This window comes from Ixodes scapularis, unplaced genomic scaffold, assembly GCF_016920785.2.
Source record: "Ixodes scapularis isolate PalLabHiFi unplaced genomic scaffold, ASM1692078v2 PGA_scaffold9__187_contigs__length_104089568, whole genome shotgun sequence".
In the NCBI taxonomy this organism is placed as follows: Eukaryota; Metazoa; Arthropoda; class Arachnida; order Ixodida; family Ixodidae; genus Ixodes; species Ixodes scapularis.
Genome location: NW_024609884.1, coordinates 92,562,274 through 92,589,745, shown reverse-complemented (window position 1 = coordinate 92,589,745; position 27,472 = coordinate 92,562,274). Strand labels below are relative to the sequence as shown.

At 45.9% G+C, this 27,472-nt stretch overlaps 1 protein-coding gene across 1 annotated transcript in view; it reads right to left on the bottom strand.

The window, feature by feature from the left end:
• LOC8029685 overlaps positions 1 to 27,472 on the bottom strand; it is a 132,603-nt gene that overhangs the window by 291 nt on the left and 104,840 nt on the right. Inside the window, exons 5-9 of the mRNA XM_040218269.1 lie at positions 21,588 to 21,810; positions 12,781 to 12,965; positions 7,162 to 7,291; positions 6,631 to 6,764; positions 2,434 to 2,641 (exon numbers count right to left, since the gene is read on the bottom strand). Of these exons, the coding sequence (XP_040074203.1) occupies positions 2,434 to 2,641; positions 6,631 to 6,764; positions 7,162 to 7,291; positions 12,781 to 12,965; positions 21,588 to 21,810 (880 nt within the window). The remainder of the gene's footprint in view (positions 1 to 2,433; positions 2,642 to 6,630; positions 6,765 to 7,161; positions 7,292 to 12,780; positions 12,966 to 21,587; positions 21,811 to 27,472) is intronic.

The window sequence follows — 27,472 nt, the reverse complement described above, 5'->3', positions numbered from 1 at the left end:
AGGTAAATAGTAAATTGTAGGTAAGTATTTTGCTCTGGTACGTTTTTGCAATACCCGACGTCTGCCGTGGCTGGCAGTTTGTTCCCCAAAAGTTTCTTTTTTTCTCGCCACCCTAGTTTTAGGAATCTTTGAACGTCTTTGCAGAAACACCCAGCATACATACTGAAATTTAAAAAAGAAAAATATTGGCTGAATAGTAAATAATGTAACAACCTCAAATGGTGTGTCGTGTAATTCTTATGCCCTTTCTGATCACAGCCGCAATCTGTGCTACTGGACTCCAACTCCACTCAGTCAAGTGGAGGAAAAATGTACACTTCACTCAAGAGGCAGGCCTACGGATCCCCAGGTGGCGGGTTCGAATCCCGACCGAGGTGCCCGCAATATGACGGAGGCTTATTGCGGAGAAGGCGCCGTGGTAATCGAGCTTTCGGTTGCACGTCAAAAGATCCCCAGGTGGTCAAAAATAATCCTCAGGCCTCCGCTGGAGCGTGCCAGATGCCCGTTGTAGGTTTGGCACGTAAAACCCCCAAATTTGATTTGACTCAAGAGGCATTTGGCTTCACAGACGCTTCTCGGCGATTCCTCTGCAAAGGAATTCCACGAGATTTCATACTCCACTCCACCGTTACCAGGGATGTCTGGAGATGAGATTATACCATCACATTTCGTCTATAACATAACTTAGGTGAAAAATATGAATACATGTTTTCGTTATCTTTAAAAGAATGTGCTTTACAAGCACTGAATTGGTGGATTTCAAGCTATTTTGTAGCCAGCGTGAAAGTTTTAGTTGTTTTATTGTTAAAACAAGCACAAGCGCTTTCCAGACTGTCAACAGTGGGCAAAAGAACAGCGGCCAGTTTTTCTTTATCAGAATTTGACTACTACACATCAAGCCTTTTTGCGTACAGGTCCCTTAGAAAAGGTGTGTTCTGTGCTATGTTGTTTTTAACTGTATAGGTTGCTAAATAGCCAATTTCTCATCTTTGGCATCCTCCAAAATGCAGCCATAACATAAACCTAGCAAGTACTAGTGCCCACTTGACAATGGCTTGGATATTTTGTGTACTTGTGTCGGCATGAAATCACAGTCATCTGAAACTGTAGCACAATGAATTTGCCAGTGTCTGAGGAACCCACATATGCAACATGCTAATTTCAGTGCGAGCTTGAAATTTAATTTCGGTACTTTGTATGTGTGCGGTCAAAAGCTTATGCATGTCCGTAGAATAGATGCTGCTGATTAACCCATTAAACTGATCTAGCATGTTTTCATCGCTTCATGAAGACAGCCCGAAAAAAGGCCTACACACTGTAGAGTTCGACTAGGTTTTCTTATCATGACGTGTTGATAGGACCGTGAGTCATGCAGAGCTACTTCTTTAATCGGTTGCCATGCCTGAAGCACAGATGTCTCAAGATCGTAGCTCAACAGAAGCCTTCATAACCTCGATTGATACTATTATGGTCATTGATGCGTGACCGATACGACCATCACTCTTGCCCAAGGTAGTCAAGCGGTCAAATGCTACTGTGTGGATGGACCTCTTTCACCTCTTTGGCACCTCTCACTCACACAGAGTTAAAGAAGAAAAGTTGCCTCAAAAGTTGAGTTCATGAAAGTCTCGCATCACAAGGTCCAAGTCCTCCCTGGGAAATTTGCAAGATGGTGGCACAACGTGCTGACCATGAGCCACGAAACTTGCCCAACGACTTGGCACACTGCGACACATTTACCAGGTCGCCGGTTACCGTGCACCCGAATGCCCCAATGCATTAGAACTGCAGCACAGTCAAGAGCTGGAGCATTGGAGGGACCTGCAGTCCACATTGTTCTCGCACTCCTCCAGCGACAGGGACCTTGGGAAGCTGGCCACCATCACTTTCATAAAGCAGAGAAAGTGACACTGTAAGGCTCTCAGCTTCACTGTGGTGTAGGAGTTTGTCGGTTCCGAGGACAAAATCTACCAACTCTGTGAATGATGCGTTGGCTGCCATGTCACCCAAAAACCAACTTGAGTCTCTAGGAAAACCTCGAGGTAGCTCTGAAGCTACCTTGAGATTTTGGAGGAAATAGTTGAGTATTTCCTCAGTCGAGTGGAGTTTCAAGTCGAGTTTGAACTATGAAACACAAAAACCGTCCTCAAGTGGATTTTGAGTGGAGTTTTGAGTCAAATTTGAACTATGAAGCACAAAACCGTAATCAAGTGGATTTTCGAGTCGAGTAGCGTTTATGAATTTAGCCATGTGCTTCTTTCGAAGTGCTATTAAAAGCCAAGTAGGGGAGAAAAAGAGAACAAGAAAGATTTAGTTACGGAGACGCTCCTTGCAAATGACCTGCGATGCTCTACCGGTACATGGCAGATCCTAGAAGGAAGAGCTAGGTTCTGCTCAAGGTCTGAATGACAAAAGGAACTCGAGAGAACGTACCATAAAGCCCTGCCCATGCCTGCGGGTGCAGGATCTCGACGAGACGCTCGGAACTGTCTGTGTACTCGCTGCCGACTTGCGCCAGGCACCTGAGGTGCAGCGTTCGGTTGTCGGTTGCGTAGTTTGGCTTGGCGACCAGGAGTATCCTGGCCAGCAAGTAGAAGGTGCCGTGTCCCGTGGGGATCTGCCTCCTCTCGACTGCATCCACCTGCGGGCAACAATGGGACTGCAGGGCTGGACGTTGCTCAAGAGAATGGATGCTGCTGAGGATGCCTTCCATACGCCCAAACTGATATACTGCCAAGGAAGGCGCAGAATATATATCGATACATTTATGGGTGAATCATGTTTCACTTGTGAGCAAAAAATGTACCAGAGCATCGGTATTCAAGATGCATTTTTTGTTTTGCTTGGCTTGAAAAATTACACTATACCATGGCAAACCTAGCCCCTTCATTATTAGACACACATTTTTGTTTGTTTTCATTTTGGGAAGCAAAGCAAACAAATTAATAGGCTGCTGAAGCAACTCGATATAGCATTCAAAAGAAGTCCTTCGTTTCAGCGTTTTCTCTAGTCTGTGGTATGAGGCCGAAATGTGGGCTTGATTCTCGCCATCTCTACATGCAAGTTTGTCGAAAGATGAGAGAAACGCTGCGTACATAGATCAGCAACCTCAGAAAAGCTGGAAGTGTGCCAAAAAATTAGACATTTACTATTCTCTGTAATGTGAAATTAGAGCGCACTTGAGGAGGAGAAGGGGAGGGTATGGGGAGCAGTGTATGCCCCTCCTCCCCCTCCGTACTCCCCCTCCTCTGCTCCTCCCATTTAGCAAAAATATTCGCTAAATTTCTCGCTAAATTTAGGGGGGGAATTTTCCCACTAAATTTAGCGAGTTAAGTTTCCCTGCTAAATTTAGCGGGAAAATTGACGTCACGTGACCTTAACACCAATTCAGTTTCCCCACTAAATTTAGTGGGAAAACGTCCCATCATGCAACGCGCGTGTTACGTTGACGCCGACAGCGACGCCAACGCCGCTCAACTTAGAAATGGGCACCGAAGAGCTGTGCTCTAAAAATTCCAAATGAAGCTGAAGCTGTCAAGCTCACTGTAAGCTCACCTCATTTCCACACCAAGATGCCTGCCCACAATCGAGCACCTTTTTCAGCCCACGTACACAGAATGCAGTACCCTCAGAGCGGTGAAAGGCTTAAAGGGGTTAGGACAAGGCAGAAAAGTCGCCCCTTAGCGGTACTAGCGTGGCAAAGGCAGCGGTAACACGGAATGCGACGTGGTAGTGTGGAGACTGGATGGCGCAAAGTGGCCCTGTGTTATGCCAGTTAAGCCTGTGAGCACTCCGTGGACGTCTTACTTGCAGTGATGTGATTGGCCTAAGCCATTTTGGAGCAGCAAAAGTGGCTTTTGGAGCAGCCAAGACAATGTTTTGGAGCAGCAGACGTGGCTTTTGGAACAGATATTCTTAAAAAAAAAAATATTTGTTTTAAGTGCTGTCCAAATGAAGGGCACTTAGTGTTGTGTTGTGTTCTGATGTGACTCGTTGTGACAAAACTCACTGCTTGTGGTTTTACTGCTGAGACATCCCACAAGTGTACAGTGCTGTAGGCATTGTCGAGCAATTCCGAAAAACTGCTTGCCACCGTTTTACTGGTTCCAAAGTGCCAGAATTTCGTCAAAAAAGCACTCTGTTGTGCACTCATGTTCGCATGCATGTGAGGGCAACTTCGGCAGGCTTGCAAACAAAGTACAAGCAAAGCACAAAAAAAGAAAAAAAGAAAAAAAAAAAAAAGGAATTGAGCGCATTGATGCAAGACTTAGCGAGCTAGGGTCAAAAAGTTCTTGGAGCACTTTGTGCAACGACTGAACTCCAGAAAAACAAGCGCACTGTGCGGGTTCAGCATGCATACATTGCCTTCTTTGTTTTAGCTCACTTCACTTCCCCAATTTTCTTTCGTGGCAGAATTTCCACGTACTGGGGTCCCTCTTGAAAGAAAGCCCACCGAGAGAAACCTAGGTAATCAATACTTCGGCACAGCAGTCTTTGAGTTAAAGGGGACTTTTATAGCAAGGTATGATTTAAACAAGAACAAGAATGTATGAACATGCGGTGGTACTTAGTTTCATTTTAGAAAGCGCCATATCTGCAGCGCCGAAAGGACGGCAACACCCGACGTCGCGCGACCATGGTGACTGGAAGGCAGGGACCAGATACAGTTTACCCACGGCCGTTGCTTTCAGAAGTGAGTGCTTCAGCTCAAAAAGTAACTCCTGCCGCACAAAAACGTGGTTTCGTTTCACAGCATGACGGCATGGCTGGTACCCGGGCCCCGGCACGCTAGCGTCGGAGCGTCCGTGCACACCCGCGTCTATCGTTGAAAATATTTTTAAAAAAGACGTGAGACGAGACCCACGAGACGACGAGAGTGCGAAACGCGAGAGGGGGGCGGGAAAAATTCATGAAAAACCGGATGGACAATTGATGCAGGGTACTTTGTGTCGAGTGGCCGCCTCAATGGCGGCCGCTTGCGCCACATAACACACGCATGATCAATTACGGTACTCAGTTTAGTTTCAGTTTTGAAAGGCGACCGAAATTGGTTTTTCGGGGCAGGCTTGGTACAGATTACCCATATTTTGGCAAAATGTAGCAGCATGTAGCAGGGTTAGCCTTTTGGTGCGGTTTTGCGCAACTGGCGCAGCAATCACATCACTGTACTTGTGACTAGTTCCATCTGTGGTGGTGGCAATCTAAACGCAACTTTCTCGGAGCCTGTTGGAGTGAGAGACGCAGGAGACGGAGCGTGCGGAAAACAGAACAATTGTAATGTGGCGGCGCCGAGCAGAGCCTTGGCACCAGCTCGTGGCAAAAGAGAACCAAACACTCGGAACTACCTCAACCCATTGCGGCAAATGAGTCTGCTTTACTTTTTCTCCGCTTTTCTGTTGCTGCGCTCTTTCTCTGGGAAAGCCCGGAGCGTGCTCGTTTCACAGAGCAGTGCCACTGTACGTCAGGACGAGTGCAGTTTTCTACCCACCAGGAGTAAGACAGAGGGACTCGAGGAAGAGGTTTCGGCTGCCACTGCTATTCAATCGCTGAGGAGATAAGTGCTGCGTCAGTGTTCAGCTGCCCTGCCAACTTCCCTTGATCGTACCTAACCCGATATGGTTAGGTGCCAGTCACAGAACGCATTCTGCTTGAAGAATGCTCGAGTCATATAAACAAGAAGGCGCAATCTTCAGACGCGCTTCTATTTTGTTCTGGAATCGCTACGTTCACATACTCCTGGTAAATGTGTTTATTTAATACGTAACGAAACAGCGCAGCGAGGTGCACGCTGCATCGCAGGTTGAGAGAGTCTAAAGACCCCAGTAACAGCTGTTCTCCGGCCTCGGAGTCCGTACGCGAGTTGTTATACGCACAGTCGCGGTATATAGCTGAGCGTAGTGTATCCGGATACTAGCAATACATATTGACTACAGTTTTGTTTTCTAACAGTGTGCATAGAATTGTTCTTCAATTGGATATTTGAATGACTTGTCTGTCATGGCATAGAGGAAAATAGGAAAACAAACTGCAGTCCAAGCGAACACTTATAAATAAATAAAATAAATCACAAAATGACTCATGACGCATTATGATATTGTAGCTTTTGTACCGTTGTGGTTTCATGCGGTAAACACTCGTACATAAAATGTTTAGACTGTGGTGCTGAACGCATTAAATATCTTTCGAAAATTGCTCCATTTCTTTATCCGTTTAAAAAAAATATTTCTTCCCACACACAGTTGTATTTTGCAATCAAAATGTGAGCTGCAAATTGTTTTGGGTAGCTGGGTTCTCATATGTCATACACAAATAAAAACCTCGGCGAGCGTAAATATCCTGTCAGTGTCCCTCTAAAGCCCGACATACGGCGCTAGCTCCAAAGGGGCTCCACAATTTGTCCTTTGGGGAAAGAAGGCAATGCTCCTGAAGGGCTCAGAGCAACACTTTCTGGATAACACAGGAAGCCAGTGCAGGTTGGACTCGAATGCTGCATCAAGATCCTCCCTGACTGAACAACTCGGCACTCGTGTCCACCCTCTTCCCCGCACTGCCCTCTGACATAGGGCCATCCAGGAGCTCAGACATGGGAATGGAGGAAGGCTTTTGTGCGTCATAGATTTCATTCTTCACCTTGAGGCCGTCCACGTGCCACGTGACAATGGCGGCTGGCCTGGAAGGCCCACTCAGGCAGGAGGCATTGATGGCCCCGCCAAGCTTGTATGCTGACTGCAGGTCCTGAATCTCCGGCGCTTTCTCTGGCAGCACTGCAGCACAAGAACGAGACCCCGATTTAGGAGGTTTATTTGTGTGCCTTTGGTGATGCACTTTGGGAAACAAGCTTAGAGTGAGTGGAAAAAAGAGCCAAACAGAAAAGAGGCCAACAATCGGACGTTTGCAGTGACCATAGAATATGGTTGAGTTTGACAATGATGATGGCAAAATAGGAAGAAACTCTGTGCAACGCTTGAGTTTCTCTGGCGAGGCATAACAGCTTCTTACTGAAGTGCAGAAACCAAGAGACCATACATGGGACAGACTCATAGCCCCCACATCTAAGATGTGTCCTCAACTTAGATTACAAAGATTAACATATCTACCTGGCACCCTGAACACAGAGCTCTTGCGTTCTAAATGTTTTAAATTTTGACTCTCGGGACCTACCATAGACTTGTAGTCTCTTTTCCGAGATCCTTGTCTCGAAGCTGCTCAGCTTCACCTTGCAAGTATAGGTGCCTTCAGTGTCGAGGTCGGACTGCTCCACGTACACATTCCCCTGGTCTGACAGATCGCTCTGCACAAAGAGCCCGATGCTTTTATTGCTCCAAATAAGAAGATGGAGACATGCAAGCATGGCAGCGACAATCAAAATGGCTCACATAAATTTACTACCAAGTCGAAATTAGAGGAATTTCCATCTCCAAGCACATGCCTTGGAGCAACATTTTGGAAGGCATCAGTTCTAAGCTCAGGAAGGTGTCTCATGTCCCCTATTTTCCAAAATGTCCAAAACTTCCAATCAGCAGGTATCCATTTTGATCTCTTTAATGGTTGCTGGTGCAGGTTTCTAACTGCTGCTCATTTAGTTTTATAATATTATCTTAATAATAATGCAAAGGTTCTAAGTAACACTAAATTTGCATCTGGCCTTTACCTCACAAAGATATTTCAGCAGTCCCTGAATACAGGTGTGTTACCTTCCGACTGGAAAATTGGTAAGGTCATTCCGGTCCACAAGTCCGGCAGTAAAACATCTCCACTAAATTATCGGCCAATATCACTCACCTGCAAGATCCTCGAGCACGTCATCTACAAGCACCTGATTAACTTCCTGGATTCCTGCAACTTCTTCACCAACGCGCAGCTTGGCTTCCGGAAACACCTGTCTTGTGAGACCCAGCTACTTTTTCTCACTAACGACCTGTTTAAAAATCTTGACACTGGTTATCAAACTAACGCGGTTTTTCTTGATTTCGCCAAAGCTTTTGATAAAGTTCCACACAATCGCCTTCTCTTTAAACTTAGTTCGCTAAAACTGGACCCTCCTGTTCTTCAATGGATTGAATCATTCCTTACTCATCGCTCTCAATTCGTTTTCACTAACAACACGTCCTCCTCTTTCTCTCCCGTTTCTTTCGGTGTTCCACAGGGAACTGTGCTTGGGCCCTTACTCTTTTTAATCTAGATTAATGATCTCCATCTTCACCTCTCGTCCTCTGTTCGTCTTTTCACTGATGACTGTGTTGTTTATAGACTAATAAAAGACCCAGACGACCATATTGCACTCCAGAACGACATTAACAAAATTGCTGAATGGTGCCGCACAATGTCTCTCAATATTAACAAATGCATGCACCTCTGCTTCACACGTTCCTCCTCCCAGCCCTTAAACTCTTTAACACTCAACGGCATTACCCCTCAGACTGCTGCACAGTACAAGTATCTTGGCATCCATCTAAACACTAACATGTCCTGGAATGTTCATGTAGACAAGACAATATCCTCTGCAAACCGTTCACTTGGCTATATCCGTCGCAATTTCAAGTCTGCTCCTTCTAACCTCAAACGTCTCCTTTACGTCACGCTTGTTCGCCCTAAACTAGAGTATGCTTCAGCTATCTGGCACCCCCTCAGGCTTTTCTAACCAACGCAATCGAATCTGTTCAAAATCGTGCTGCTTGATTTATTCTTCCTGATTACTCTCGCTTTTCTAGTGTCACTGCAATGAAATTTCAATTAACTCTTCCTGACCTTTCCGTTCGTCGCAGAATTTCCCGTCTTTGCCTTCTTCATAAAATTTACTATTCTGAACAATTACGACAGTCTCTCCTCAGCCCGCCCAGCTATATTTCTGCAAGAGTGGATCATTCATGCAAGATCGCCCGTCCCAAGACCACTTCAGCAGCCCATCAACATTCGCTCATACCAGAAGCTATTGTGGACTGGAATGGCCTTCCCAATGACATCGTCACCATCACCGATAATGCAACATTTAGAACTGTACTAACCAACCACTCCCCTCTATAATGCCCCTTGGGGCCTTGAGGGTAATTGTAAACAAATAAATAAATAAATAATAATACCGTTTCTGTATCGAAATGCAAAATAAAGTTCCTTAATAATAATAATAAAATCCCATATGAACGCCTGCCTTGGAGAGATCACACATCCCATTTTTTTTTTTGACAATATCCATAACATAAAAGTACCATTAATTTATAAACTTTTGCTGCCCCATTCTTGAAGATTGCCAACTCATACTTTTTAACCCCTTACCTCTTCATTTTGGGTAGGCGTTCTTAAAGGGGGGGTGCAACGATTTCCGGACTTCGGTCAAACATTGGTGGAGGTTGCCCTCTGACACTTGTAAAGTAAAGAACAGAAAACCGATCTCGCCTGCGTGTCCTAGTTGTTGTGTAAAAAAAAAAAAAGAGAAATATTGGCATTTCTGGCACCCCTCAACTCACTCCCAGTCTTTAGGGTCACACCTGGTCCCCCTCCCGCGTGTTCTCTCGGAGGACGCTTCCTCTCCCTTTCGCTGCTGACATTAGCGGGCGTTAGGCTGCAGTTTAGAGCCGAGCCAGGTCACATAAGCTTTTTGCCGTAGTTCATTCGGCTGCCACTCGCGGCTGCAGGTGGGGGAAAAAGCTAGACTTTTTCTTTGCAGTTATGCAGTGAAATTGCAACACTGTTTAACAAAGGAGATCTTTTCTGGATTTTCCGGGACACGATAAACAATGTAAAAATGACGAGATGCAAATTCTTTTCATCTTAAAATCGTTGCAGCCCCCCTTTAAGAGATTTTACTGTTTTCAATTTATTTCAGGCTTAAAAAAAAAAATACATTCTATTCTGCTTAAAAACCCAGCTATCGAGTAGCTCTGGAACACTTCCTGTCGTATATTACGCCTCATTCTTCAACCATGGGCTCCAAATGATTTTGTCACTATCATCCATTTTTACAAGATTTCATCTCGCAAATAGTGCACAACCTTGGTTATACGTAGACGGCTGTCCTCTGGTCTAAGGCAATGCGGTCCACAACGGAACAACTTCGGCAGTGTTCCAAAATTTACTCCATCCGACCCTGGAGTAAAAATTTCGTACCGTGACGTTTCAAAACTAACTCGCGCTTAATCCATGACGTCAGAACTCGCGTTCCAGAAGTGGTTTGTTTACTCCGGAGTAATTACTCATGCTGCCCTCCTCGATCGGTGGGTTGTCGGATCAAATCAAGTAAATACGTCAGGTGATCCGTATGTCGCCTGCTTTTTAGGCCAACAGCTGTGAAAGCTCGTTTGCTCCGTTGGCTTTGGTGGCGGACGTTCGAAATGACAAAGAATGAGGTGCAGCCATTTATGTGTGGTTATTGTGATTTGCTGTTTTCAATGCAGGAATTGACTGCATTAGATCCAGACCGTGCACCTTCCTCAAGAAGGTATACTTGTTGTTATTATCAGATTGCGAGTGTAAACAGGAGCTTCTCCGCGTCTTGGCGTTGGAAGGAATGCCGTATTCTCACGTTCAAGGCTGAAAATGTTTGAACGCAGTAAATGATGAGGTAGCATTTTTGTTTCTCCCAGAGTGTGTGTAATGAGAGGGCGAACGTAAGTTACATATCACTCTAGAGAGCACCCTGTGCTGTACCGCTACACTGTCTGAAAGCAATTTCTGCAAAACGTAGTTTGTGCAAATTACAATGCGTGGAATGCATGCGTTTAGGGCACAGTGACTGGATTTACAGCGATCGCGCTGATTAATAAAAACTAATTTTTGATGTCTAACTGTAAGGAGTAAGTAATTTTGATCTCAATATACCGCTCAAAAGGAAGGTAAGTAAAAGGACCTGGTGGATCCACCTTGGAAAACACCGTGTCGTCATTAATATTATTGTCTCTTCGAGGGCTTTCTTGAAGATAAAAAAATGGTCTGCTATTTTCTGCCATCGCTGCGGTGATTTCTATCTGCCGTGGCCCAAGATGAAGCCAATCCGCGTAGTATCCAGGTGATTATCCCGGCCGTTTTAAAATCGAGTTGCGAACAGTTCGCTCGCAATGTCACGTGGTATTACCCGCTGACATAGGACACGGGTTACTTGGGTAAGATTTTGAACATAGCCAAAGTGTAATGTGCAGAAGGTGCTTCTGTCTTTGACAGTTTCTTTTAAAATAAAAAATGAAAGACATTTAAAATTCTCTGTAATGCCAAATTAGAGCGCAGCTCTTGAGGAGGAGGAGGGGAGGTTACGGGGAGGGTGATGTCACGTGTCACGTCACGAGGGTAATATTTTCCCGCTAAATTGGGTGGGAAATTTTTCCGCTAAACTTAGCGGGAAAATTTTACCGCTATATAGTGGGGAAATTTTACTGCTAAATTTCCCGCCAAATTTAGGGGAAAAATTTACCCGCTAAATTTAGCCAGAAAATCTCCCTGCTAAATTTACCGTAAATCTTTTCCTGCTAACTTTAGCAGAAAAATTTCCCTCCCAAATTTAGCGGGAAAATTTTGCCGTTGTGACGTCACGTGTGACATTATGAGAAACGTCCCATAATGCAACGAACGGTTACGCTGACGGCGACACCGCTCAAGCCGGAAATGGGCGCCTAAGAGCTGTGCTCTAAAATTTATAATCTGCACCTTTTTTAAATGCCCCATTTATTAACGCGAATGGAACTAAACTACTCACTGTGACCCGAGTGTTTGATCAATGGAACCCCAGCTTATTGTTATACGCCTCCTGGACTGAAGGTTTGCACAAACTGTGGCGCCCTCATTTTGGGTATGTACAAGCTCACATAATTGAGCCTCGAACTACTTGTGGCGCCATCGCTGAGCCTTTTCCTTTCTGTGTAGTGCCGAAGAACGGGAAAAACACCTTTTGACTTCCAATATCGGCTACATTCAACGCCGCAAGACCATTGAAAGTGCCACATTCAGGCCACCACCTCTAAGGTACGAGTCTCTATCTGGGTGAAGACGTCAGAATATATGGTGTCTTGCGACGTTCCCTTTTCTTTCTTTCTTTTTTCCTCTTTACTTTGGAATGCGTAAAATGGCGTCTCTTGGCACACGCTCCTAGCTTTGACATGTGCTTCAACGGCATTCAAATTCTTGTCGTTTCTTTATATTTGCCTCGTGATGGCGTTCTGCGCTAGAACAGGCTAACGCCCCACTAACCTGAAAAAAGTGGCGCTATTCATTGTTATGGAAATGCTCGAGGCACGTGTCGCGCGCCACTTCAGGAAAGAACATGGCGTCAGAAATCTAGCTTAGTGCTGCGCTGTGCCGCCATGATCTTCCCAAGAGCTGCACGCTGCACGTGCCTCGTGCATCGACGCACCTTGCGCTACGTTTGAAACATGAAGGGGCTTTAGAGCAGGCACGCTTCTACAGTGCGACAGTTTGAGACGCTCAAGTTTGTACTATACTTTGTCTCACCTTCGCGTGGCTTATTGTTAGCCGCACAAGCTAAAAGTGCAAGCTTTTTGGTTTAGATGAAGCCTCGGCGGCTGCACAGCGCTCGTGCAGCGAGTGCTCCAGTCAAAGCAGTCAAGGCTAGCCACTCGAGCGTGCACAGCTTGTGAAGAACCGCAGCGTTCCTCGGGACAGATTAAAGGCCCGTTCACATTTGACTATGACCAACTGAGACAAGACCGGCTTTTAAGCCTCTTGTGACAGCTTACAACCAGCTGCGTAGCAATGCAGCCGGTTCTAAGCTGTCGCAAGATGCTTAAAAACCGGTCTTGTCTCAGTTGGTCGCAGTGAAAAAGAAAAGGCGGTTACCCTGACGGGGACTCCAGGCACACTGAGGTTGGCGGTGGTGCTTGTCGGCGGGTACCGGTAGAACTCCTGCTCGTCCTTGAACCAGCGGATGGAGTGGGCTCCGGGCGAGCTGCAGTTGAGCCAGAATCCACTGCCACGAATGACTGTGCCCGGCACCAAGAGGAGCACCCCCTCCTCCTGGTTCTCTGCCAGAGACCACCGATTCCAGTGAGCCACCTCCTCAGGAACCAAGAGAGGCCATCGCTGCTCATTCCTGGGCACCCACTCGGATCACAACGTGGACGTGCCCAGAAGCCGAACGCCCTTCCACTTTGTTGCCAAACAAAGCTGTCCCTAAGGAGCTTCAAATGTAAGGTGCAGCATCTTCGCAATTGGTTTACATCTCACGGTAGGAGCGAGGAACTAGAATTCAATACTACATATTTTGTTTGATACTCGGAATTCCTTTTTATTGCTCCAAAAACACCGCCAATGTATGCTAAATGATGCCATTTATATAAAAATAAATATATATGGGAGTCACATGCAATTGTTAACTAAAGTTGTTTTCTTGGAGATAATTTTTTTAGAAAAAGTTACAGATTAATCGAGTGAAATAAATTGTCGGGTGAACAATGCGGGTTAACCTTGCTTTACACCTGCACCTACTGAAAACATGCATACATTAATATTGTATTAAAAATACTTGATAAGCAATATGTGACCTTTGCAATTGCCACAATTATTTTGTCGCAATTTCACTTCTCTACAGAAATGTTGAGTCCCACAATAAAGCCCCTTATCTGCAATTAAAAAAAAATGGCCAGCATAACACGAATGAATATTTAGGAAAAATATTTTAACCAATTTGTCATGGTCAAAGAAAGTGGCGCCTATTATTATTTTCTTTTTTATTAAAGACTTGAGGTGGAGCTGCATTTCTGGGTCATAAATAACAATACTGGCAATACAAATCTTCCTCTGACCAATTTAGCAAAATAAGCATGGCCCTCGGGTGCCTCAGTTCACTGGCTCATTTATTTTAAATGCACGCCTCACTCTGACGAAAATGCTATACAAGCCAGCCAAGGAGACTAATAATTTCAAGATAATCCGCAACTTGCGAGTGTTGAGATCCACGTGCGAGTGTTGAGATCCACGTTCCGTCACAGTTTCTGAAAAAAGATTGTTCCGAGAAGCCCGCAAAAACAGAAGGAAGATAGCACCTGCAGTCAAATGAATGGTGGCATATTCCCAACGAGGTAGAGGGGCTTAGAGTGATAAACCGGAAGTTCGGAAGTGGCACCCCCCCCGGTTGCCGCCATGTTGTACGCAAATGTGACCACTCGTCACGTGACCTCCCAAGAGCCATGACGTCACAGGTAAGATGGCAGCGCCCAGAGCTGGCGGATGCGAGTTTGTTTGGTGCGCGGTAGCCGTGATGTGCAGCTGCTTTCCGACGACTTCGGGCTTCTTCGTGCTCGCTGACGCAGGTATAATGTGAAAATATGAAGGAATGGGACTTTATACCATTTTTGCGCAAGATCGCTCTGGATCATCTGGATATTAACGCCTGTGAGACACCAGTAGCGGGGTGTGTTTGGCGTTCGTATTGATAGATGGCGCTACCTCCTTGTTGCGACGGCTCGCGACCACCGTGGTTTATTAAAATGAATATAATCTTTTTGAAATGTACCTTTGGTTAAAAAATAAATACGAACAATAAAAGCAAAAATTAAAGTAAAAAAAAAAAAAACGCGTCTGCATAATGGCGGCGCTTTTGCTGCCAACGGATTTCGTCTGTGTGTCGTCTGCTTTCTTTGGCTGGTCGGCTGCACCTTCAGACGCTGCTCCTGACGCCATCTATCTATAGGAACGCCAAACACACCCCGCTACTGGACCTGGTCGTCTGGGTCGCCGCCCACCGTAGACCCTGCCAAGTTTCTTGGCCCTATTTTTTACTAAAAGAGAACTATGCTTTGTAATTTTAGAAGAAAAAATTGACCTGTGAAATACACCTTTGACTAAAAGTTTAGATGGCTATGTGCAGGCGTCGATTTTTAAGGTCCATTTTAGATCGAGCCTGGTGACTTGAACCACCCTATAATATATCACTGTCACGGTAAGTCAGATCATTAACTAAATTTTGTTCATCAAATTTTTAATTAGTGAAGCTAAACACAAGCTTGCAGTTAGAAACTTGCTGAGTGCCATCGAACACCACTAATTCAGTAAATTTTCTAAAGACTTGGAGCGCGTGGGAAGCCACGGCAGTGCTCTAAAGTTCCCGCTCGTGCACCAGGCGCAAAGCTGGCGGTGTAAAAACGCGAATGATAAGAGGCGGAAAAAGCGCTTGGGTGAATTTTCCTATCCACGGCCTCCTCCTCCGCCGCCGCATGCAGAGCCAAAACATAGCGTGCGCCCGTGGCGAGCCAACACCGGGCGAGCACGCATCTGATGACGCGCACAACGTGAGGGGTTCCGTCCACGAATCTGAAGACCGCCGCTGCCGCTTCACTGCTTGGCTCACTGTCCGGCAGACTGTGTGGGCTGTACTGCTTGGTCGCCGCTCCCGCTTTCCAGCTCATATTGCTAGCCACTATATATACATCGGGGCTCATGTTCCAATTGTTACTGGTGTGTACTCCTTTTGCATGTGTGTGTGGCTGTGTCAGATGAGCGCAAATTTGCACTGGCTGCGGACATTGTAAACAAAAATAAACCGTGCAAAAAAAAAAAGACAAGGACGAAGGGAAGATGCAAACGACACAAGCGCTGGACTCACAACTAAACATTAATTGAAAGAACACCAACAATGTAGCACACATTGTCGGAAAACTGGAGACAAGTTCACCTTCTGCACGACTACCTGAAAGTGCTTTGCTTGTGTGGTGCGGAATCATCGTCGGGATTTCGGAAACCCAGAGAGCATCTTCATCAACTACTGGATCAGGTGACAGTTTCTGTTGCAACAAGTTCAAACCGCCTTACCGAAAAGAGCGCAGACAACGGTGCAGAGCTGAGGCAGTTTGACAGTACTTGGAGACGTTCAGCTTCCAAAGGATGTGACGAGAACTCTGGCAAAAAGACCCAAGTACAGCGTGGAACATGAACTGCTGGCCTTGGTAGGGAGGGTGTCGGAAAAGACTAATAAGGAAGAAGTAAAGAGAAAGGTGTGTTTTGGAGGGGGTTGATTGTTTGTCAAGAAGCTCTTCAAAAAGGTCAAACATCGCCTGCAGGGAGCACACTGAGAAAAATTGTCGTTTTTTCAGGAAACCGTACTTGGGTTTGCTCCAAGCAGACAGAGAGGGGACGGGGTTGATTGTTTGTCAAAAAGCTCTTCAAAAAGGTCACCATCGCCTGTGGGGAGCACACTGAGAAAAATTGTCGTTTTTTCAGGAAACCATACTTGGTTTGCTCCAAGCAGACAGAGAGGGGGGATTCGTCGTTCTACCTCAGTACATGCTAAGGAATAAATCTAGAACAGCGGTTTGTAAGAACTTTAAACCGACCTCACTCGACCCAAAAAGAGTCAAGAGCGCAGAACTGAAGTTGTGCGATACTCTCGAGTTGACCGAATTAGGAAAATACATAAAGAAGAGTAAAAAAGACCACCTAAAGGTTTTCTTTTCCGTAGAAACACATAAGCTGGACCCACCCTTCAGGGCTATTGTAACGGAAAGGGAGGCGCGGCAGAAACAGGCTAGCCAGTTTTTCCTGTGTCATCTTAGTGCCCTAGAGCTCCGGGACCCGTTTCTAGTGCGAAATTCGCATGCGGTTGTGGAATATCTTAGTGCAGGCGAACCCGCAGATGCAGCGGCATTCTACTCCGTGCCTCACGAGGGGCACTTTGTGTCGGTGCGTGAATGTATTGATGAAAACAGTGTCAATAAGTTTCAAAATGAAAGTGGCGTAGGAGTCTATAGTTTTATGAAACTACTCAAGTTTTATTTACAGTTGACATTAATTATGTATGATGATGGTTATATGTGCAAAAAGAAGGAATTTGCATTGGCTCTTGTGTAACCCGGTACTTTGTGACATTTTCTTGGCCAAATGTCATCAGGCAATCAATGAAAACTTAGACTAGGAGTGTGTTAACAAAGTGTTTAGATACGTTGACGATTATCTAGTGGTTACAAGAATGTCTGAAGGTGCCTCTGAGGACAGGGCTGTAAAAGCAGTGTTGGATGTGTTCACTCTGGGGGGCTAAGGTTTACCCATGAACTACGGGATAGGGCACACCTTTAATTTTTAGACCTTAGACTAGATTTTGGAAAACGTCACGTGTGTTAATTGGCTTTACCAACCACGCTCTAAGAAGGGATTACTCCCTTATGATTCTGCCCACTCTAAACTTGTAAAAGGGAGCATGGTGTCCTCTTGCCTCCAGACTGCCTTGGAAAAGTCCTGCTACCATTCAATGTCAGTAAGTTTTAGGATGCAGGTACAGCGGCTGACAGATGCTGGCTTCCCAACGTCAGTTATTATGGCAGTGGTGCACACATTGTTAAAAAAGATTAAGGGAGCGTCAAGTAAAAACAAAGAGAGACCCACAACGAGACCCCAGGTGCTCCCTTACATGCATAAAATCTTGCACAATTTGAAAAAGGTAGCTGGGCGGTTCAACGTCCCCATTGTGTTTTCGGCACCTCGAAAGTTGGCGCAACTCGCCCTAGAATTGCGGAAAAGGCTGGGGGCAAGAGCCAATATGCCGTAAAGCACAGGAATAAGTATGTTGATTGCATTGTTGGTTGGCGTGGTATACAAGATCCCACTAAGCTGCATAAGAGTGTACATCGGCCAAACTGGCCGATGTATTAATGACAGGGCACGTAAACATGATCGGTCACTCCGGTCGACTGCTGGAAGTCACCTGCCTCTGCATTGTGCTGCTTGTAAATGCCAGCCCGAATTCAACAACATCCCCATCATTGGGAGGGGCACAGATGAAACCACCAGAGAATTATTGGAAGCGTGTGCAATAACAAAAGAGGGGCAAGATGCAGGCATCAACCAAACATCGTTTTTTTTTTCTTCACAAAAAAGAAATTGCTTATCTTGACACGTGCTGAAGCAATTTGCGGTTTACTTCGTTGGTATTTTTTCAATAAATGTTTAGTTGTGAGTCCAGCGCTTGTATCGTTTGCATCTTCCCTTCGTCCTGGTCTTTTTTTTTTTTTGCACGCGCTGTTTATTTTAGTTTACCATGAACTAAGTCGCCTACATTAATTACGACACTACTTAACACATTTCTGTTTGGAACAGACCGCGGACATTTGATAGGGCGAGGCTTGTAAAAAGTTTGAAAAATAAAATTGCCTCAATCGGTACCACCTCGAGGGCACAACCGATATTAATGCCAATTTGATATAAATGAACTGGATCCTGGGATCAAGTGTGAGCACTGACAGCCACCCGTCGAAAAACTTTATTCACCCTTTCGCGTGTCCTCTCGGAAAGCCGTAAATTCGGCCCTCCGGTGGTGCCACCTCGGCAACCAACAGATAAATGGTAACAGATCTGCAGCGTCACCACTACAATTTCGTCAGCAGGTTTGGGCTAGCATTCATCAACGTTTACTCGGTCTCATCGCGGCACTGCAGTTGGCAGAGCAGCAGAAAGTTGCTGCAGTCCGCACGTGCCGAAGCACGCGTGCGTGCACGCGGTGCACGCGCACAACCACCACCATACTGGCCCTACTGCCTATGCGCCAGTGTCGACACCTATCATGATCTACACCACATGCCTCATGCGAGCTGCTCTGGTCCCAAAACTACCCCGTATTCTAGTACACTGTAGCTCTTAAATGTAAACATTTCGGCGGAACTCCGTCTGGTTACGTAAGCAATAAGAAAGGGTACTTAGTAGACTCTAACCAGTTTCTTCAATGTGCCCGGCGTTTCGAAGCCGGCTCGGCTCCTTGTTCACGGGTGACTGTATGTGGGCCCAAAGGTAGCAAGCTGTTGTTGTTTTCTTCTTTCTCGCAGTATTATTTTCTCCTTCTGTTGTTGTGTGTGGCGAATCGTAGCCCGTGTATATAGCTGCTTGGGCAGCGTTCCAGTGGATCGGTTTAGAATTTTGTTCATATTTTGTGTATGCCAAGATTCTCATAAGAGCCACTTTCTCCAATTTCTTTCTCTGTCCAGGATGGAACCGCTGTAGTTCTGGGTAGGCAACGGTGCGGGTATGGGGGAACTTGGCTACACTTGGCTATAGTCGGCTACAATAACTTGGCCAGAACTTGGCCGGTTGAATCGAGATGGCTAATGGCAGGCCCCCAAGAACGAGGGTGACGACGGTGGGGTGCTTTGATTGAGTTTCCACAGTAGTCTATGCAGGTAGGCCCTCGACATTTGGTAGCTGCATCTTGAGTAATGGCACGAAGACATTTTTATACCCCCCACATGCCACGGAGCAATAGCATACCTTGTAGTGATAACATAATCGGAGCACCTGCACCGGGTTGTAATCTGTCCTTTTGCCGCAGACGAAGTAACCGTGAGCATAAACGTGACGATGAGTCTGATATGTGGAATGTGTGTTGTTCAATAAAATTGCAGCCACACTCTCGCTGCAGCTTCTTGCGCTCGTTGTACATTCTCCGCGATTGTTTGTATTCTTATGAAAATTATTTGTACACATGACGACGACGCAGTGATAGCCAGACAACCATAGATTTTGGGAATTGGAACACGGGAAAAAAAGAAGCCCTTGGAAATCACTCACGCACGACCTTCTCGTCCATACCCTTGGCGGTTGCATACCCTGTGTCAGCGGGCTATCCAAAAATGCACCGGGACGAGAGTACCACGTCAGTTAAGCGCTGGTATGAGGTTATGCGAAAAAGGTCTATAGGAAGAGCACAAGAAGCACTGCCAGGATGCATGGGCGTCCGCAGAGGGGTGCAAGGGGGGGCAGTTGCCTCCCTCTGGAATTTTGAGGGGGGTGCAAGAGGGGGGGGGAGCTGTACCCACACCAGTTAATGGGTACACAGCTTTTTTTGAGTTACCCAAGCCAACTACATTTTCTGAATACCATGGATTTACTGTTCCCTACTTGCTGTTTAGTATCTGAAGGTTATAAAATGGTTATTAAAAAAAAACTTAAACGGAAAAAAAAAAAAAAAAAAAAATTGCCAAGGAAGTTTTGACTACGCCGTGCGCGAGATCAGCGAAACTTGCTTTTTACGCGTTGTGCTTTTTTCCTGCGGCACTGCGCTTCCGTAAAAATTTCCACGTGTTCTCAACAGCAAGTCTCACGGCATACGCCGAGTTTAAAAAACTTCTTCGGTGAATGATGACGAACGAGTAGAAAACGTCTTCAGCACGCTGCCGCCAGCCTCCGCAACGCTCCGAAAACGCAATTTTTTTACATCCAAGATAGTTGTTCGGGGGCTTCACTCACGGGAGTGGGAAGCGCGATCCAGCGATTGTCATTGAGATTAATGGTTTGTAGCCCCTAATTCAGGGTGCGGCCGTGAACGCAAGAAGAGAATCACGTGGAAACGTGCTGAAAATAGCCAACATCGTCAACATTCCGGGGGGGGGGGGGGGGATAAGTATGCAGTCCCCTGGAAAAAGTTCTGCCGACGCCCATGCCAGGATGAGAACAGCGTCTCTTTCGAATGCCTCCCCCAACACGCGCTCGTTCCCCCCACCGTGCTCGAGCTACGCGTTTTCGCTCGGAGCTCACGAGACACGCTATTCAAGGTCTTGCACTGGAGGAGGGACAACTCAAGCACCTCCCTGCCGTCTTCACTGGACACCATATTTGAGGGAGCGCATGCTCAGAATGAGCTCACAATAATAGGCTGCTAAGACCGGCAATATTGATGGTGTCGAATGCACGTTGCAAAAGAACTCTGGAAGCTCGCTGCCAGCACACGCTCAGCAGTCGCGCACACAGCTCTGTCCGCCAGTGAATATTGAACAGGGGGGGATCGGTGGCCAAGTGGGCGCACACCAGCTCGGAGCACGTGGAGCGTAAGCTCACGCTGCAGAACACAGGGATCCTGGGCTCAATCCCCGCCCCTGCCCATTTCGATCTGGATGAGCATCGTACCGGCGTGCGGTCGTGTATCACTACTGCGTGGTGCACGTTAAAGACCCCAGGCTAGCGGTTGTACTGCACTGGCTAAATTGCTCATCTACAGCTGGGGTACAAGTCGCCCGTTGAGGCAGACTATAAGTTTCAGGCTGTATAAACATACACATAACACCAATATTTTTTAATACTCCACATAGAAGTCGTACAATAATAATAATAATATATATATATATATTTATATTTATACAGGGCGTCAAAAAGAAAATTTACACGGTCTTTTTTACCGCAAAAATAAACTACGCATCGCCAAATGCTCATTCTCCGCCCAAAGGTAGAATTAGAGGCCACAACCAGATGCCAAAGGGCCAAAGTTTCAGCACGATCCGATAACTTAATCAAAAGTTATAAGTGATTTTCTGAAAATTTCAATGGGAAAATGGCGGCCAACGGAGTTTTCAAACAGATGGGGCTCTATGGCACCAGAAACCGAAAACGGGCAAAAATGGGCTCCATTTTCCCATTGAAATTTTCAGAAAATCACTTATAACTTTTGATTAAGTTATCGGATCGGGCTGAAACTTTGGCGTCTGGTTGTGACCTCTAGCGCTACCTTTGGGCGGAGATTGAGCGTTCGGCGATGCTTAGTTTATTTTTGCGGTAAAAAAGACCATGTAAATTTTCTTTTGTGACACCCTGTATATATATATATATATATATATATATATATATATATATATATATATATATATATATATATATATATATATATAAGCTCTTACCGGGTCGTAACCTGTTGAAGGCAGCTCGTGTGATGATCTTCTCGGTGGTCCGCTTGCCGAGCTCCGGAGTGTCCATGATGCAGGTGATGCGCATGATGCCACTGATGAAATGCCGCTCTTCGGCCACTAGAGCCAGGTGTATGGTGAGCACCTCGACGTCCAGGCTGCTCGAAGCGTTCACGCGGCTCAGCTCCACGCTTTGCTCCGTCCTCTCAGATTCTGGCTGTGCAGACAGACACAAGCTGGCTTTCTTCATTTCAGAAGTTTAGCACAAATTATTTTCTCCTTCCATGAAAACATATGGCTCAAATTAACCGTTCGTTTAAAATAGGTGTGACAACAAAAGCATGCATTCCTCGGTCGCCAGCGCCAAATACACGAGTAAGGTATTTGCTAGAGCCACTAAAGCGGCGCTAACAAATGCTTTCTTTGCACAAGTGCCGGTGCCCAGCATTCTGCAAGTGTTCATAAAAAAAGATGCTGAAGTGGAGTATTAGCCTATTAGGCAACATTAGAAAACAATGCACAAAACCACGATTAAAAAAAAATCAGAAGAAAAAAGCCTATACTTTGTTTCATGCTTAGTGTAAAACACTGTCCAAGCTGCTGGCACGACATGAGGTTTGATCTCGCAAATCATTTGCACGCGTTCTCCCGCAAAGAAGAAGAAAAAAAACGTAGATGAAGCCACACGCTCGCGCCAGTATATATATACTCTGCAAGAGCGTTTTCTGGCGTTCTGCAAATGGGGTATCCACACGAAAGAGAAATTCGCCCCTTTCCTCTGCGGAGCGCACATCACGTGAGACATACGTCATCCCTTTTTGACGTCTCGCGCCGCCGTTCTCCTCTGTGGCGGAGGCTTTGTACTGTTAGCACGAAAGCTCCGCAGGTAGGCGGCGGAGCCGAGAACGGAGTTTCCCGGGTTGTTGACGTCACACCATCCATCCACGGAGTTCTCCTTCGTGTGGATACCCCTAAAATAGACACCCAGGTTCGTGTTTTCGGGGTCTTCTCAAAACAAGAGCCAAATGACAATTTAAAAAAAAAAGAAGTTGATGGTGCGTCTTTCAACAAAAGTTTGTTCCATAACGGTCGCTCCATCCTAGAGACCAGAGGAAAAGACAGTGATTTCCCCCCCACTTGTTTTCCTGAAGGCACCCCCTTAATTCCCAACGACTCATCTATTCGCGACTCCAGCAAAACGGACGCCACCAAGCGGGAAGACCGGGAACCAGCCAGAACAGGTCGATTTACGCCTCTCCACGTCTCTGGCGGCTTTCGAGGGGCACGCGTTGTCAGCGCAGTGGCGAACAATGCAATTTGACAAAGGTACGAATATTTCTTAAGTTTGCCTGAGTGTTCATTAGTGTGGTGAAACCTCAGTAGATCGTTTCCTTCCATCACGTGTTTGAAAGCTCGTTTACTCCACTACACACAGTCGCCTGCTTTCGATTTCTTAGATGGGGAGGAATCACAGAAAAACGTTTTGATTTTTTGTCTGTCTTGAATCACATTCAAAGTGACGACTACTTGGTGACTGATAAGTGGTTTCTTTATAGGGATGTAGAACAGTGGACTGAGGACGACCAACAAGGTGTTTCACTGGAGGGAACATCAATGTTGCGCTTAATAGAATAAGAAGGTTCGATAAACGAGAAAAGAGTCAAAGTACAGGCTAGCTGGTGGAAGTCAACCATTTTGTCGTTTACCCTGAGACTGGGTTTTTTTTAGAAGAGCAGAAGTAACAGAAGAAACAGACCGGTCTCAAAAAGAGACCTGTCTGTTTTTTCTGTTACTTCTGCACTTCTAAAAAAAACCCAGTCTCAGGGTAAACGACGAAATGGTTAAGGTTCGATAGCTGCTTTTCTTCAGTTTTGTTGTGTTTGGTTAGCTTCAAGATTGAGTTACCGACGCCGGTCGGTGCGTTGGCTATTCATCTTGACTGCTTTTAGACGAAAAAGCCTATGGACCACACCGAAGGAGTTGGGCTGATTTTGCAATTATTTCATTTCGGAAAACCTACTCGCTGCATACAATTAGTAAGGGAAATTGTATGCGTTTAAAAGGTGGGGGACGCGTCTCGCAAAGTTAGAAGCTGTCACGACATTATGATTTTTCGCGCCTCCAATATTTATATTATACGCCTGTCGAAGCCAGCAGCAATATACGTCTACATTGGTCAGGTTGTCCGGCCACAAAAAAAAACCCAATTTCTCCATTCAGGATTTGAAGTCAAGTTGAATGCAGAGAGGTTCTGAGTGAATCTCCGATAATGACGGTCTTCAGTTTGTCCGCATTCGTCTCCGTGCTGCCGGCTAGAACCATTTCGCCGAGTTTATAGGACACATGCAAAGGGAAAAAAACAGTTTTTTTAAACAGCTTAGATGGAAAAAGGATGTCATAAAACAATATTACAACGAAAAAAAAAAAATTTAGATCTATATTTACGGCGCTACACGAAATTGTAGTTGGCGCCCGCGGGCGCCGCGGAAGTGGCCCTTATTTATCACGTGGTGCTTGCGCTCTTTCGGAAGCTTCCTATGGCCTCTAAAAGTGTTTGAAGTATAACAAAAAAACTAAGATCAATAAGTAACTTTTAGAGTCCAAACGAAACTCCTGAAAAAGCGCAAGCAGACGCGATAGACCTGTGCGCCGGTCCGGCCGGTCCGATGACGGCGGCGGCGCTGGCGGCGCCCCGAAGCAGACGAACTTGTGCGGCGGCGGTGACGGCGGCGTGGAGAAACGCGTTGAAGCGGCGTCGCACAACGCTCAGCGTGCGGCGGCGGCGTGGTTTTGCGGCGGCGTCGACGCAGCGCGGCGGCGCGCGGGCCTACCGCGTGACCAGCGGCGGGGCGCCAACTACAAATTCGTTTTGCGCCGTAAATATAGCTATAATTTTTTTTTCCTTCGTTGTAAATTCGTTTTATAATATTCTTTTTCCATCTAGTCTGTTTAAAAACAAAGTTTTTTTCCTTTGCACGTATTTACAGGGTGAAACAAGGAGACGGCAGGCTCTTAAAATCGTATCCATAATAACCCTGAGACGAAGGAAAAATAAAAAAAACGGACAGTACAACGAAGTCTCTATGTAGAGACTTCGTTGTACTGTCCGTTTTTTTTTTTTTTTTTTTAATTTTTTCTTCGTCTCAGGGTTATTATGGATACCATTCACCAGCTCGCTTGTGTTTTTTACCTTTCTTCTTTAAATCGACCTGAAAATTCGGTTTCTTAACCTATCGCGCTACGACTTTGTGCAGCGTTGCCCACAGATGGTGCATTTTTTTTTGCAAAGAGCGAACTTACCTGAGGAAAAAGTAAAGAAAGAAAAAGGCTTAGCTCCTATGGAACCGCAGCGAAGCCACCGGCCTGCAAACAACACGGCGCCGTTTCGCACGGGAGACAAGAGATGGCGCAAGCGGTCGCGACGCCAACTGCCACCAACGAACGAGCAGACGACGCCGAGAGCCGGCGTATTTAGCAGACAAGGAACTGCAGTTCCTTGCTGTTACCGCGCCTGTCTTTTTTGTTTCTGCGACTGTCGCCGCCTGCGGAACGCGCGCCGCTTTTGAGTCGAAAAGATCATCTGCTAAAAAGGCCTGCTATCGTCGCCGTATGCTCGTTCGTTGGCGGCGTTTGTTGCGCCATCTCTTGTCTCCCGTGCGAAACGGCGCCGTGTTGTTTGCAGACCGGTGGCGTCGCTGCGTTTCCATAGGAGCTAAGCCTTTTTATTTCTTTACCTTTTCCTCAGGTAAGTTCGCTCTTCGCAAATTTTACAAAAAAAAAAAAAAAAATGCACCATCTGTGGGCAACGCTGCACAAAGCCGAAGCGCGATAGGTTAAGAAACCGAATTTTCCGGTCGATTTAAAGAGCCTGGCGTCTCCTTGTTTCACCCTGTATCTCTCTGTCTATCAAATATACTTTTATTCAGCAGTTCAACCAATAGCTAGTCAACTAAGCTCATATTTCAACCCGATAGAAAATACTAATATCGCTTTAGCGGGATATAGTACGTAATATAATACATAAGCCGCATATTCGTCAAAATGACTTCTCGATTGCTATTAAAACCTGAATTGAAATACGCTAGCGGATTAACATGCCCCTTGGCTCAAGAAGCGCTTGCTTAGACTCGATTTCGCGGACAGATAAGTCGCATGGTCGAGGCATGCGAGTTAGCTGAAAATTACTCTCAATGGAACAATTCTGTGGTGAGCTCCGCTTTCTTTGGCTGATCAAAACTCATTTAGAGTCTACCGCGTGTCCCAAATAGCGGCCAGGCTCTCTAAATCGACCGCAAAAATCGGTTTCTTAATTAAGGCCCGCTCACACTCCGAGAGAGACCAGACCGGTTTTTAAGCCTCTTGCGGTCTCTTAGGACCAGCTCCGCTGCAGCGCATCCGGTCCTACGAAGTCGCAAGAGGATTAAAAACCAGTCTGGTCTCCCTCGGTCTAACTCGGTCGCAAGAGTGTGAACGGGCCTTTACTCGGCGGTCAGCGGTGGCCACGTGATTGGCGTAACGCGCCTGCGGTTTCTTGGGACCCGTCCGGCAGTTCCGCCGTGGTCCCGCGGTTACCGCCGTGACACCGTTTGTGATTATTGTCTCTCAGAGTTTCGTCCATACTACGGACACTACGTGCGCAGACTTATGCCGCAGTTATGCAGACGTCGTCGAATGTCCTAGACACCAAAACGTGGTGAAGAGTGCGGTGCAGACGACACTTGCGCCTGGTACACGCACGCCCCAATCCCGCCCGTCGTTGGGTATAGGATCACGTGACATCTCGTACCACGTGACAGCCATGTTCTTGGCAACCCGAGGACGGAGACGAAGTTTCGGTTTCGATTTCTGCTCGAGTTTAAAATTAGATTTTCCAGTATATATCTTATTTTTCACGAAGCAAATTATGTAGTGTCTTTTACTAGTGTTTGTGAATGCGAAATCACTGATTATCCTGAAACCTTCGTAATTGAGCGAAGTTGCCCTTTAAAACAATCGTACACGCATTTTTTTTTTTTTTTTTTTTTAATGTTGCGGACAATTTAACGATTCTTGGGAAACGCTGGCTCGCCGCGGAAACGGAGCGCCAGGAAGATACTAATAGTTCTTATTTTGACCACCAAATGGCGCCATAGATTTTTTTTTTTTTTAGCACGCAAGTTGTCGGTGCAGTGCAATACTGCACTTGTAGTACAAACATCTAAAAAGAAAAAGTAAATTATTAAAGGAGAGGTATTGCACTTGGCCACTGAGCACTATAACACAAGGAAGACCTTGATTGTTTAAATCGAAGCCAAAACATGAAATGTGCCCTGAAGGTCTAGGATTGTAAGGAAGAAATCGTAGTCAAAACATACGCAATAATACCTATTTGGAAGACGTATCTGATCTTTCTGAAAGCTTTCACAGGGTCAAAATTAGGGATTACATTTCATTCGCTCCGTTTATAATAGATGGAAGATCAACTCTAAGCAAACGGTAAGTGCCCACGTGTGCTGCAGTAATTTCTCTTTAATTTTCTACTCGATCAAAGATCAGGTCCCAAAGCAGGAGCTGATCTCCTTGAGCCTTTGTGAAAGCTGACCTCACCAGATCGACGTTGATGTGCTTCACAGAGCGAAAACATTTCTTCAGGCATATCTTCTTTTTATGTCGACCATCGTAAGAAGACTCGGCCAAATTTGTGAACGTCAGCCATTGATAATGGACGCAAGCAATTTCGAATGTAAAAAATAAAAGACGTTTACAATTTTCTGAAAAGCCAAATTAGAGCGCAGCTCTTGAGGAGGGGAGGGTATGCCCCTTCTCACCATCCGTGCCCTCCCCTCCTCCTCCGCTTCCATTTAAAGGGAAATTTTCGCTAAATTTCCAGCTAAATTTAG